This window comes from Rhopalosiphum maidis, chromosome 2, assembly GCF_003676215.2.
Source record: "Rhopalosiphum maidis isolate BTI-1 chromosome 2, ASM367621v3, whole genome shotgun sequence".
NCBI lineage: Eukaryota > Metazoa > Arthropoda > Insecta > Hemiptera > Aphididae > Rhopalosiphum > Rhopalosiphum maidis.
Window position 1 is genome coordinate 86260609 of NC_040878.1, and position 10607 is coordinate 86271215.

Consider the following 10607-nt stretch of genomic DNA (forward strand, 5'->3'; position numbering starts at 1 on the left):
TTTTTGTTATTGTTTCTTGCTTGTCGTGTTCACCGGGTTTTGCGGTATTAGATATAATCGTCCAAAGTTTTGCCGAAAGCTCGTTTTTGGGGTATTTCGACAAACCGGCCCTATTTTGTCGTCCGATCGTCCACCACCCGACGCTACAATGTTGGCCTTGGGTCCGAAAAAGGACGGCAGTCCGAACGTGAAGTTTTTTGAATCTCCCGAAACGCTGAACATGTTGGAGGGCGTTAGGACGTGGCTAATGAAAAATCACAAAAAGGTTCGTACACTTTTGTTAAACAACATCTAGCCTTAATGGCCGGACGTATACGACTGTCCCGTCGCGTTTTATTAGCTATTAAACGTGTGTGTTGTGACGGTTTTATTTTTTTTTTTTTGTTCAGTACCTTCAAGCAGATCCACCAACCAACAAGACTCTTGCAGCTCTGGTGTTGCAGCTCATTCAATTTCAAGAAGACAATCTTGGCAAAAATGTCAGCAAACCACCACTCACTCGCTTGCCTGTTAGTTGGTTTGAAAAATTCTCATTGGTTCCATTCATCTGTGATTTTTTTTTAATCCACCGATTGTTATCGACGTTCTGTTGTAGATGCGCTGTTTTATGGATTTCAAACCTGGAGGTGCTCTGTGCCATTTGCTAGCTACCGTGTACAAGTTTAAAGTGGAACAGGGGTGGCGAAGATTCGATTTCCAGGTCAGTAAGGTATGATTTGGCGAGACGAGCCTTCATTTCACCTCACCACTAACCACTAATCGGACGTGCACGCCTGACCTGTTGTTATAATCCCACGCTGTCAATTTGTATTGCTATAGCTCGTCTCCAATTTATTATTATTGGTATTATAATATGTGTACGAAATTTGTTCATGTTGCCCGTGTTGTGTGCTTTTTCTGTGGTGACCACAAAGTTAATTACATGCCGAGCACGTACTTTCTGCACCTGTCTCTCCTTATTCCTATAGGATAATATCCTAATCCTTTGCAATATGTACATCAATGGATTATACAAGTAACACAAACTACTCAAGTACTTTTTTGTATATGTAGATTAACAATTTAGTAGTTTATCAATAATTATGTACAGTTTATCTACATAAGTTCTAAATATTTTATTGAATACAAATTTATACTTAGGATAAAATTTAATTACATTTAATAGGTACATATGAAACTATAATTATGAATACCTATAACATTTTTTATTTTTATTAATTTTATTTTAATCCATTCTATTATCAACTAACTTGGATCCACCGAATCATAGATTGTATTATAGGTCAGCTATTGAAAGTTAATCAATTTATTGTTATCAATACTATTCATTTATTACTTTTTGGAAAAACTAAAAAACCTTAAGTCTTACAATTGTGCCTCTCGTATGAAACTATAGTATAGGTCATAGATTTTAGCAAAATTGTTATTAACTTAAAAAGACATTGTTTTCGCATAAGTTTACACCATCATATTTACACATAACAGCAAATATTTACGTTTATATTTTCAGAAGAATCCATTTTATTCTGTTCTTAATATTAGAGCAAATTGACAAATGTGTTATCCAAGGTTCTACTTTTTTTTTTATATTTTAATTTTGAAGCAAATTATAAGCAATTGAGTTGAAAAATACATTTAATATTTTAAATGCTTATAATTTGTTGCAAATGTGGAATCCTGGATAATATTATTTTTAAATTTGATAAAAAATTATTTCACCCTTTTATTTTAGTGAATTGGATTCTTTTTAATGTACAATTTCTATGTTATATTATGTAACTTAGATGAAGATAACTTATGTTGAAAATGATAACCTCTTTAACTCTTGAATGTTTATTACATTTTTAATTTATATTATATTTAAAACTTAATATTTCATTTTAGTACTTATGTTATTGATAGTATTGCTCAACAATATTTCTATTATTACAAGTCATATAGACTGCACAAGTTATTTAATTTTTAGCATAATATAAGAAATATTATATTACATTTAAAATCATGGACAAAAATTAATTCTATGTAAATATTTTAAGCTATACGCCTGGAAAAAACGCCTTATACGCATGATTCTGTTATAAGGCATTTAAGTGATCAGTAACACTTGCTATCAAAAGCCTATATGATTTTTATATTTTAGCCAATGAAAGAATATAAATGGAATATATTTTAGACGTATGATCAGAAACAATTTTTAGTCATATGGTATTTACATAATTACAATTATATTTGGTTATAGGTTCTATGTTGTGATAGTGAATTCCAAACAATACATATAGTTTAGTTTTTTCTATTATATACATTTAAATAGTTTACTAAGGATGACATTTTTTTCACAATTATTTATCAAAATAATGTAGATATATGTCTATTATATGCATTAATATGTTATCTATATGAATATAAAATGATACAGTTTTATCATTAATATAAAAAATAATAAAATTGTTCACAATGCATTACTGGCAAATAAAAAATAAATTTAATGGGAATTTATAAGTGTATTATAAGTATAATTGGGACTAAGAACTGCTTTATATGTTTAAAATTATAAATATTTTGGTGTATATAGAAATAGTTTTAATAACATTTGTGTGCTTGTTCATGTGAACTAATATTTTTCTTCTACATTCTTATACTAATTCAGTTATTAAACAACATGTTAGAGAAAATACTTGTCAATATTTTTGTGTTATGAATAATAATGTACAGAACTTAAAAATCTTAAGACATGTTCAGTAGTCCAAAATTTATGTTTGTTATTATTTATTCAAAAACTATCATTTCTACAACTTAATCAACATTTTAAAATGTCTTTTACTTATGATCTACAATATTTTATTGTTATTATTGTCATTAAACACATTAAAATAATATTTTAAAGTACTGTACATGTTTATTATGTTGTCTTAACTATATACTAAAATTATATTTAACTTATATGAAGTATACTAATGTAAAATTCACATTTTCATAAATACTGTTTTATAAATTTCAGATGTTGGTATATTATTTTCAATATAAAATAGCTAGCTCTTATATATATGTATATATTTTTTAACAAATCTCATTACTTTTTTAATTCATTTAATAGCGATTTTACTAAAATTGTATAAATGTTTATCATTATTTTTTTAGTATCCTTCATAGAAGTTAATGTGTTTATCTTTAAATGTATTAAAGTAAATTAATTTTTACTTGATCATAAAAGTGGTTCTGGTTTATTCACAGAGTCCTTCTAGAATGGACAGAAGTATTGAAATGTTTATGAACGTTGAAAAGGCTCTAATCCATGCCAAATGTCTATCTATGCCAGTTATACTTATTCATCCAGATGTTGATAAAATAGTTCAAAACCGCATAAAGGATATTATTAAAAGGCATCAAGGAACACTTACTGGTATAATATATTTACAAAGTTTATTAAGCATTTTACATTCAAATGAACTATTATTCTTAAAAAAAACTTTTAGAAAATGAACAAGAAGCTACTCATGTCTTATTTCCGGTTGTGGATCCATTGGATGAAGAATATGCTCGCCCTGTTTACAAAAATAAAGAACGTTGGATACAAATGCATTGGTATTATTTTCCTGATTCTCATGATTCATGGGTGACTACTGAATTGCCTGTTGAACCACCTGAAGTATTATATGGCAATCAACATCCAACTCCATGGAGGGTAACTTAATTTAAATATTTATTATTTATTTATTATTCATTTTGAATTTGAACTGATTTTTATAATTTTTGCCCTTTGTCTAACTTAAGATATTAACATACCTAAATGTATGATAAATATGTTTTATAGTAATAATATTATTATATTACATAATTTATTGTTCAAGTATAATTGTTTATTGGTATAACAAGGTGCTATACATTTCATTAAACTAATAGGCTTTAAATATAATTAACAATAGTTATAGAATATTTTTTAATTGCATTTATATGACAAAAAATTATATGTTAGATAGTTATTTTGCTTAAAAAGCATAAATAAATTTATTTAAAGATTAATAAACAATTATTGTATTTTAGGTCACAGCGTCTTGGGTCTTAGATTTAGATACTTATAATGAGTGGATGAATGAAGAAGATTATGAAGTTGATGAAACTGGCAAAAAAAAAGTTCATAAAGTAAAATAATAAAACGTGAACCTTACTTTATATATTATTTAATATTATATTATTTTACTAGTTACGTCTCTCAGTTGAAGATTTCATGAGTAATGATCCATCTGGAGGTAAGAAAAAACCTAAACGAAAGCGAACGCCATCGCCACCTTCAAAACCAAATAAACGTAAAAGGTAATAAGATTATTTAATAATTTAACTAGGAAACGAATTTAAATGCTCTAAAAAACAAAAAAAATGCCTTAAAAATATGATTTAAATGCATTCATAACAGAATTTGTTTTTTTAATACTCTTAAAATTATTTTTAACATTGGAAAATTTTTTTTAATTATACAAATTTTTATTCTTAGGTATTAATTATTCGTATTGTTTTCATGGTCTTCTAGTTCTCTTATCTTGTTTTTAATTTGAAATTTATTTCCAGAAAATAACTATACAAATTAGATGGATACATTTGTTATACTTATACCCTGTGTTTCATAATAGCACTGTATAATCAGGTGCAGCTTTATTTTTATTTAATTATATCAATTCCTTTATAAAAATTACTTAAAAATATAAAGAATACAAAATAAAAGTAAGATTTTTTAATTTCTTGATATATGAAATAAACTTAGTGCTTGGAAAGCAATGTTTTTGGACCTTCAGAAAACAATGCAATTTGCATTTAAATTTGTTCACTAGATGTAATTTATAGTTGTTATTTAACTTAATTATATCTATTAATTGTATAGTGGACGTGGAGGTTCTGTGATGAGTGTAAAGAAAAATAAAGTAGATGATGATAGTGATGATCTAACTAGAGATCTTGAAGATCCGATTTCAGAACCCAATATTTCTGAAGTTAATTTAAATATTTCTCAAATAAAAACTGGTAATTCTTTATAAAATTTTGTATGTAAAATACCTATTAAACATAGTATATATTTTATATAAAAAGGATCGTCTTCATCAAAGAAGGATAGTGATTCTCAGCCAATTAGAAGTGGTACTCTTATGGATTTAGATGAAGATTTGGATAAAAGTGAAGATAATAAAAACTATGATAATAACGCACAAGATGGTACAAGTTGTCCTGCATCGGGAGTGTCTAGTACTGGAGGTGCTTTATCAATAATTAAAGAAGAAGGACCAGAAGATAATGCCACTGAACAAATGCATCATATTGTTATACCAAGTTATGCTGCATGGTTTGATTATAATTCAATTCATACGGTTGAGAAACGTGCCTTACCAGAGTTTTTCAATAGTATGTATCTATTTATATATCATAATATTTTTATAATTTGTTAATAAGTTTTCAATGTATCTATTGTTTCAGACAAGAATAAATCGAAAACACCTGAAATATACTTAGCGTATCGAAATTTCATGATTGATACGTATAGACTTAATCCAACTGAATATATGACAAGTACTGCTGCTAGGCGTAATTTGGCTGGTGATGTTTGTGCAATTATGAGAGTTCATGCTTTTTTGGAACAATGGGGTCTTATTAACTATCAAGTAAGTGTTTTATTTCATTTAATTTTAAAAGGTAAACATTTTTTTTCTATGCATTAATATACAATAATAAATAATTAAGGTTGATGCTGATAGTAGACCAACTGCGATGGGTCCACCACCTACATCTCATTTTCATATCTTATCTGATACACCCTCTGGTTTGCAACCTGTTAATCCTCCTAGAACCCAACAACCTTCAGCTGCTAAAACACTTTTAGATTTAGAGAAAAAGCCCGTAACAGCAGATAAAGATACTGGTCATCATCCAGAACCATTATCTAGTTTTGGACTTAAATTAGATCAGTAAGTATTCAAATTTCTGATAATTATATTAATGTTCTTAAAAATGTTATTAGTATTATATTTTTCTTTTTATTAATAATCCTTTTTTTTTTTTAGATATGCTAAAAAACCTGGTTTATTACGAAATAAGACAGCTGCTGGAATGACAAGAGATTGGACTGAACAAGAAACTTTATTATTACTCGAAGGATTAGAAATGTATAAAGATGACTGGAACAAAGTTTGTGAACATGTTGGCACAAGAACTCAAGATGAATGTATATTACACTTTCTTCGTTTACCGATAGAAGATCCCTACTTAGAAGATTTTGAAACTGGTATGAATATTAAATCTGTTTATAACATGTTATATGTAATAATGTTATTTATATAACATTAGAAACTGCATACTGTATGGGATGGTTTTTTCAGTATTCTGATTTTAATAACTATCAACCCTATCAAGGTTGTTTTTAAAAATTCTAGTATAGTGGTTTCTGGTATTAAGGTATATCATTTGTTACTAGTGCCTAATCTAATACCACAGTATCGATATCAAATTTAAATACCAGTAACATATTATGTATACTTAAATAATAAAATACCTTGTATCTATCTATCAAGTATAATTGGATTAATTTCATTATATTTTCTTAAATAATTGATTCAAATGTATTTAAATTATTTTTTATTAGGTGGTGCTTTGGGTCCTTTATCTTACCAACCCATTCCATTTAGTAAATCTGGTAATCCAATTATGTCTACTGTTGCCTTTTTGGCATCTGTAGTGGACCCCAGAGTTGCTGCTGCAGCAGCTAAAGCTGCTATGGAAGAATTTGCTGCAATTCGAGTAAGTTAATACAATTTTACTACTTTTATTGAAAAATGATTTTAAAAAAATAATTTATTTCAGGATGAAGTTCCTTCTGCGTTGATGGATGCTCATGTTAAAAACATTGAAGCAGCCACTACAGATGGAAAATATGATCCAGCTGTTGGACTTTTACAGGTAAAATGATAAAATATTACTGTAAATTTAAATGTTATCAAACAATTATATAATATTTCTACTGTTGTATAGAGTGGTATTGCGGGAACTTTCCCAGAAAAAGAAGAAGAAAATGATAAAGAAAAGAAAGAACCGGAAGATGTCAAAGATCCATCATTGACAACAGAAAACGATAAATCCGTCAGAGCTGATAAAGAAGTAATCTCTGACAAAGATAAAGAGCAACCTATGGATGTTGATAAGAAACCTTGTGAAGAAACTACAGCCAGTACACAGTCTACTACTGTTAATCGTACTGCTGAAGAAGAACCTGAACGAATAGTTAAAGTAAGTTGTAATGTTAAATTTATCTCATTCAAATTACTAATATTTGTTTTGTATAATTATTAGGACTCTGAAGTACAAGCTGCTGCTGCTGCAGCTTTAGCCGCAGCTGCTGTCAAAGCAAAACATTTAGCAGCTGTAGAAGAACGAAAAATAAAATCTCTTGTTGCATTACTAGTAGAAACACAAATGAAAAAACTAGAGATAAAGTTAAGACACTTTGAGGAATTAGAAACAACTATGGAAAGGGAACGCGAAGGGTTAGAATACCAAAGGCAGCAGTTGATACAAGAGCGACAACAATTCCATTTAGAACAGCTAAAAGCTGCTGAATTCAGAGCTCGCCAACAGGCTCATCATAGATTACAAGCTGCTGGTGTTCCTCCTCCAGTTTCAAATCCAGAACATGTTGCTCCTGCATCACCCGCGCCTCCAATGGCCACATAAAACATGCAATTCCAGAATTACAAAGCCTTATAATGTGAGTTATATTAAGCCGTTTCATCAATAATGAAATTTTATTCATACAACTATCTTAGTTTTACCAACCTTTTAACATTAAATCGATCTTCCTTGTTGTATAAATTATTGAATATATTTCATTTCTTTTTTTTTTTTGTTTCTTAAATAATAGTTTTGGTGTTTGATCTTCAAAAAATATTAATATTAATCTAAAGCCATTTGAATATTTACTTTTTATATATATATGTATATAATCACATATTAAAATCAATTATTTTATCATCAAATATATACATATACAATTATATTATTTCTTATTATTATAATTATTTTATTTTTTATCATTTTTATTTAATATTTGTACTAATAATTATGTAAAATTACTTTTTTTAATGTATCAAATTGAACTAATTTTTATACTTAAAGTATAATCCATTTATCTTATTATTTTTTATATTAATTTATTAAAGAAAAAAAGTAGAGGTTAAAGATAAACAATACATTTTGTAATATCATATCCTTAAAAACGACTTGTATTAATTTGTTGTCTGTTGCTCATGGTATCATTTTACATAGAATATTCAACTGCACTATAATTTCTTATAGTTCCATCTTATCTAAATAAACAAGTTTGAATTCATGTCTATAATATACTATGTTTATACTACTTTTGTAAGAGTGATGTTAGGCAATGATTTTCTTCACACAATGGTAACTCTGATGCCCAGTTTAGGGAGTTTCTTAATAATTCAAACAATCATCTAGTTTGCACTTCGCTTATATTAATTAGATGAAGGACTGTGGCTGACTATTGAAAATAAATACTGAAGATGATAATTAATTTGTTGAGTGGCGTGTCTCAACTGGACTATAATTTATCATCGCCTAAAACCAACTATTTAATATTTTATTCAATATCTATGTATATTTTTCACTTCATACTATTACTTTTATTGTTTTTTTTTTCATTATTGAGCTTGTAATATATTTCAGATTGTTTTACTTCAATTTTTATTGGTTTTATTTAGAATTCTTGTTAAGTTATAAATTACATTTTATTAAGTTTTACCTCTAAATAATAAGAACAATTTAAAAAAAAATCTTGATATCTGTTAGGTAATTTTGTATTTTGTAATTATCAGGGATTTATTTTACTTTTTTTATAAGTGTGATTTTTAATGTCCTTTATATAATCCAATAAATCTTAATTTTATGTTAAAGTTTGAATATGATTTTATAATCTATATTTTTGTCAACAGGTATATTATGATAAATGGTCTGTTTGAATTCTGGATTAGTCGTCGATTATTTAAAATCAGTGGAAGTTCTGTAAGTACTTTTGTATTCACTTGTAAATATTTAGTTATTTATAGGGTCTTACTGTAATAGTTGATTTAATTAGTATTTATTAATGTATTATTAAATGTATTCTAGATAATAGTAGGTGCAAATAAATATATTAACTTGTACTGTTAGGATAAAAAGAAAATTACATAATTTATTTGTTTCAATGTACAATTTGACAAAGAAAGTAAATGTTTTATTTAATATTTTTTATGTGTTACAATCTTATACTGTTTTACTACATTACTGATATAATTAAATTTTGTGTAGTTTCCAGACTACTTTGTGTAACTTAATATACAATTGTATGATTTAATACAACTAAAATGTAAGTAATTTTTATATTAGATAAATAGTAATGTAATATTTAAGTCATGTGTTTTCCTTTTTTTTTATATATATATATATTGATGAGATAAACAAATATACATATATTTATTGTATTTTCAATATACACAATTAGTTATTACTAGATTTATTGAACATATATCTATATTTATTTGATAATTAACAATTACAATTGATACTATTAACCAAAAAAGGTACCGCCTCATTGGTGTCGAAATCTTTTAAGGGACCTGTGCTTACAAAATAATAAAAAACTACTACATTGAGTTATTAACACTGACCCTTCGATCCCTGATCAGATAATATATCTAATAATAATCATATTGTTTTTATTAATATTATTACTTATTACTATAATATTATACCACGGGTATACCGCAGTCGTAAACATGCCAGAACATGAAATATTGAATACAGAGCGATATTACGAATGATACAATAATTAATAACCTTGAAATAGGTTTATACATCTACTGGACGTGTGGTAACAGGATCTGCAGCAGAGACATTAACTTGTGTGTATTAAAAGCTAGTTTGTTTTTTTTTTTGTTACTGAAAACCCGTTGCTTGACAGACACTTATCTGTTCAATAATGATGATACACTGATTGTAATTTATATTTACGTCGATTATCATAGTCGTGGTTGTATTTGGCCATTGTGCGTTTCAAATTGTGGGGAATTATGTCAGACCAAAACTTTCACCCTGAAACCAAAAAAACAAAGTTAGTTTAACTTCACGAAGCTCGCCCAAGTTGATATAGAATTTCCAAATCAATATCAAACGAAAACTAATGATTAGCAAGTACAGTGGATTCCGCTTAATGTGGGCACGTTAAGACCAACCCTGTTTGCCTACATTAAGCGGTTGCCCATAAAAACCGAAATTGGTTAAAAAAAATAATAATAATAATAATAATAATATCATAAAAAGTTGACAAAATCCCTTTCTGCGTGAATTTTTATTTTTACCGATAAAAATGTACTTATTGTAAAAAACACCAGAAGGATGGGAAAAATATTTAAGTGAAACTACCCTTAAAAGTTGATTAAGGATTAATGTTTGGCACATAATTAGGTTATGATACGTATATATATATTTGAATATTTCAATAAGTATTATTCTTAAAAATCTATACTTATTTTTAAAATATTCTGGACAAAAAGTACTACAAGATGGATTTTTTTTACCAA

At 27.3% G+C, this 10607-nt stretch overlaps 1 protein-coding gene across 2 annotated transcripts; it reads left to right on the forward strand.

Annotated features, from left to right (window-relative positions):
* Positions 1-3: 3 nt before the first annotated feature.
* Positions 4-9319, forward strand: LOC113553708 (SWI/SNF complex subunit SMARCC2). 2 transcript variants are annotated; one of them, XM_026957190.1, is made up of 17 exons: positions 4-265; positions 390-509; positions 596-709; positions 3232-3400; positions 3474-3682; positions 4042-4140; positions 4202-4311; positions 4874-5013; positions 5080-5388; positions 5461-5645; positions 5725-5948; positions 6045-6265; positions 6623-6777; positions 6841-6936; positions 7009-7263; positions 7327-7741; positions 8982-9319. In XM_026957190.1, the coding sequence occupies exons 1-16, from the start codon at positions 149-151 to the stop codon at positions 7705-7707; spliced, it is 2904 nt and encodes a 967-aa protein (XP_026812991.1). In that variant the 5' UTR covers positions 4-148; the 3' UTR covers positions 7708-7741; positions 8982-9319. The 2 variants fall into 2 exon arrangements, with proteins under 2 accessions (XP_026812991.1, XP_026812992.1); XM_026957191.1 differs by having other exon boundaries at positions 596-700.
* Positions 9320-10607: the final 1288 nt, after the last annotated feature.

Coding starts and splice junctions, on each gene's coding strand:
- LOC113553708 (XM_026957190.1), top strand. CDS start 149: ATGTTGGCCTTGGGTCCGAAAAAGGACGGCAGTCCGAACGTGAAGTTT. Junction 4,141..4,201: donor GCAAAAAAAAAGTTCATAAA/GTAAAATAATAA, acceptor TTATTTTACTAG/TTACGTCTCTCAGTTGAAGA. Junction 5,949..6,044: donor TTTGGACTTAAATTAGATCA/GTAAGTATTCAA, acceptor TTTTTTTTTTAG/ATATGCTAAAAAACCTGGTT.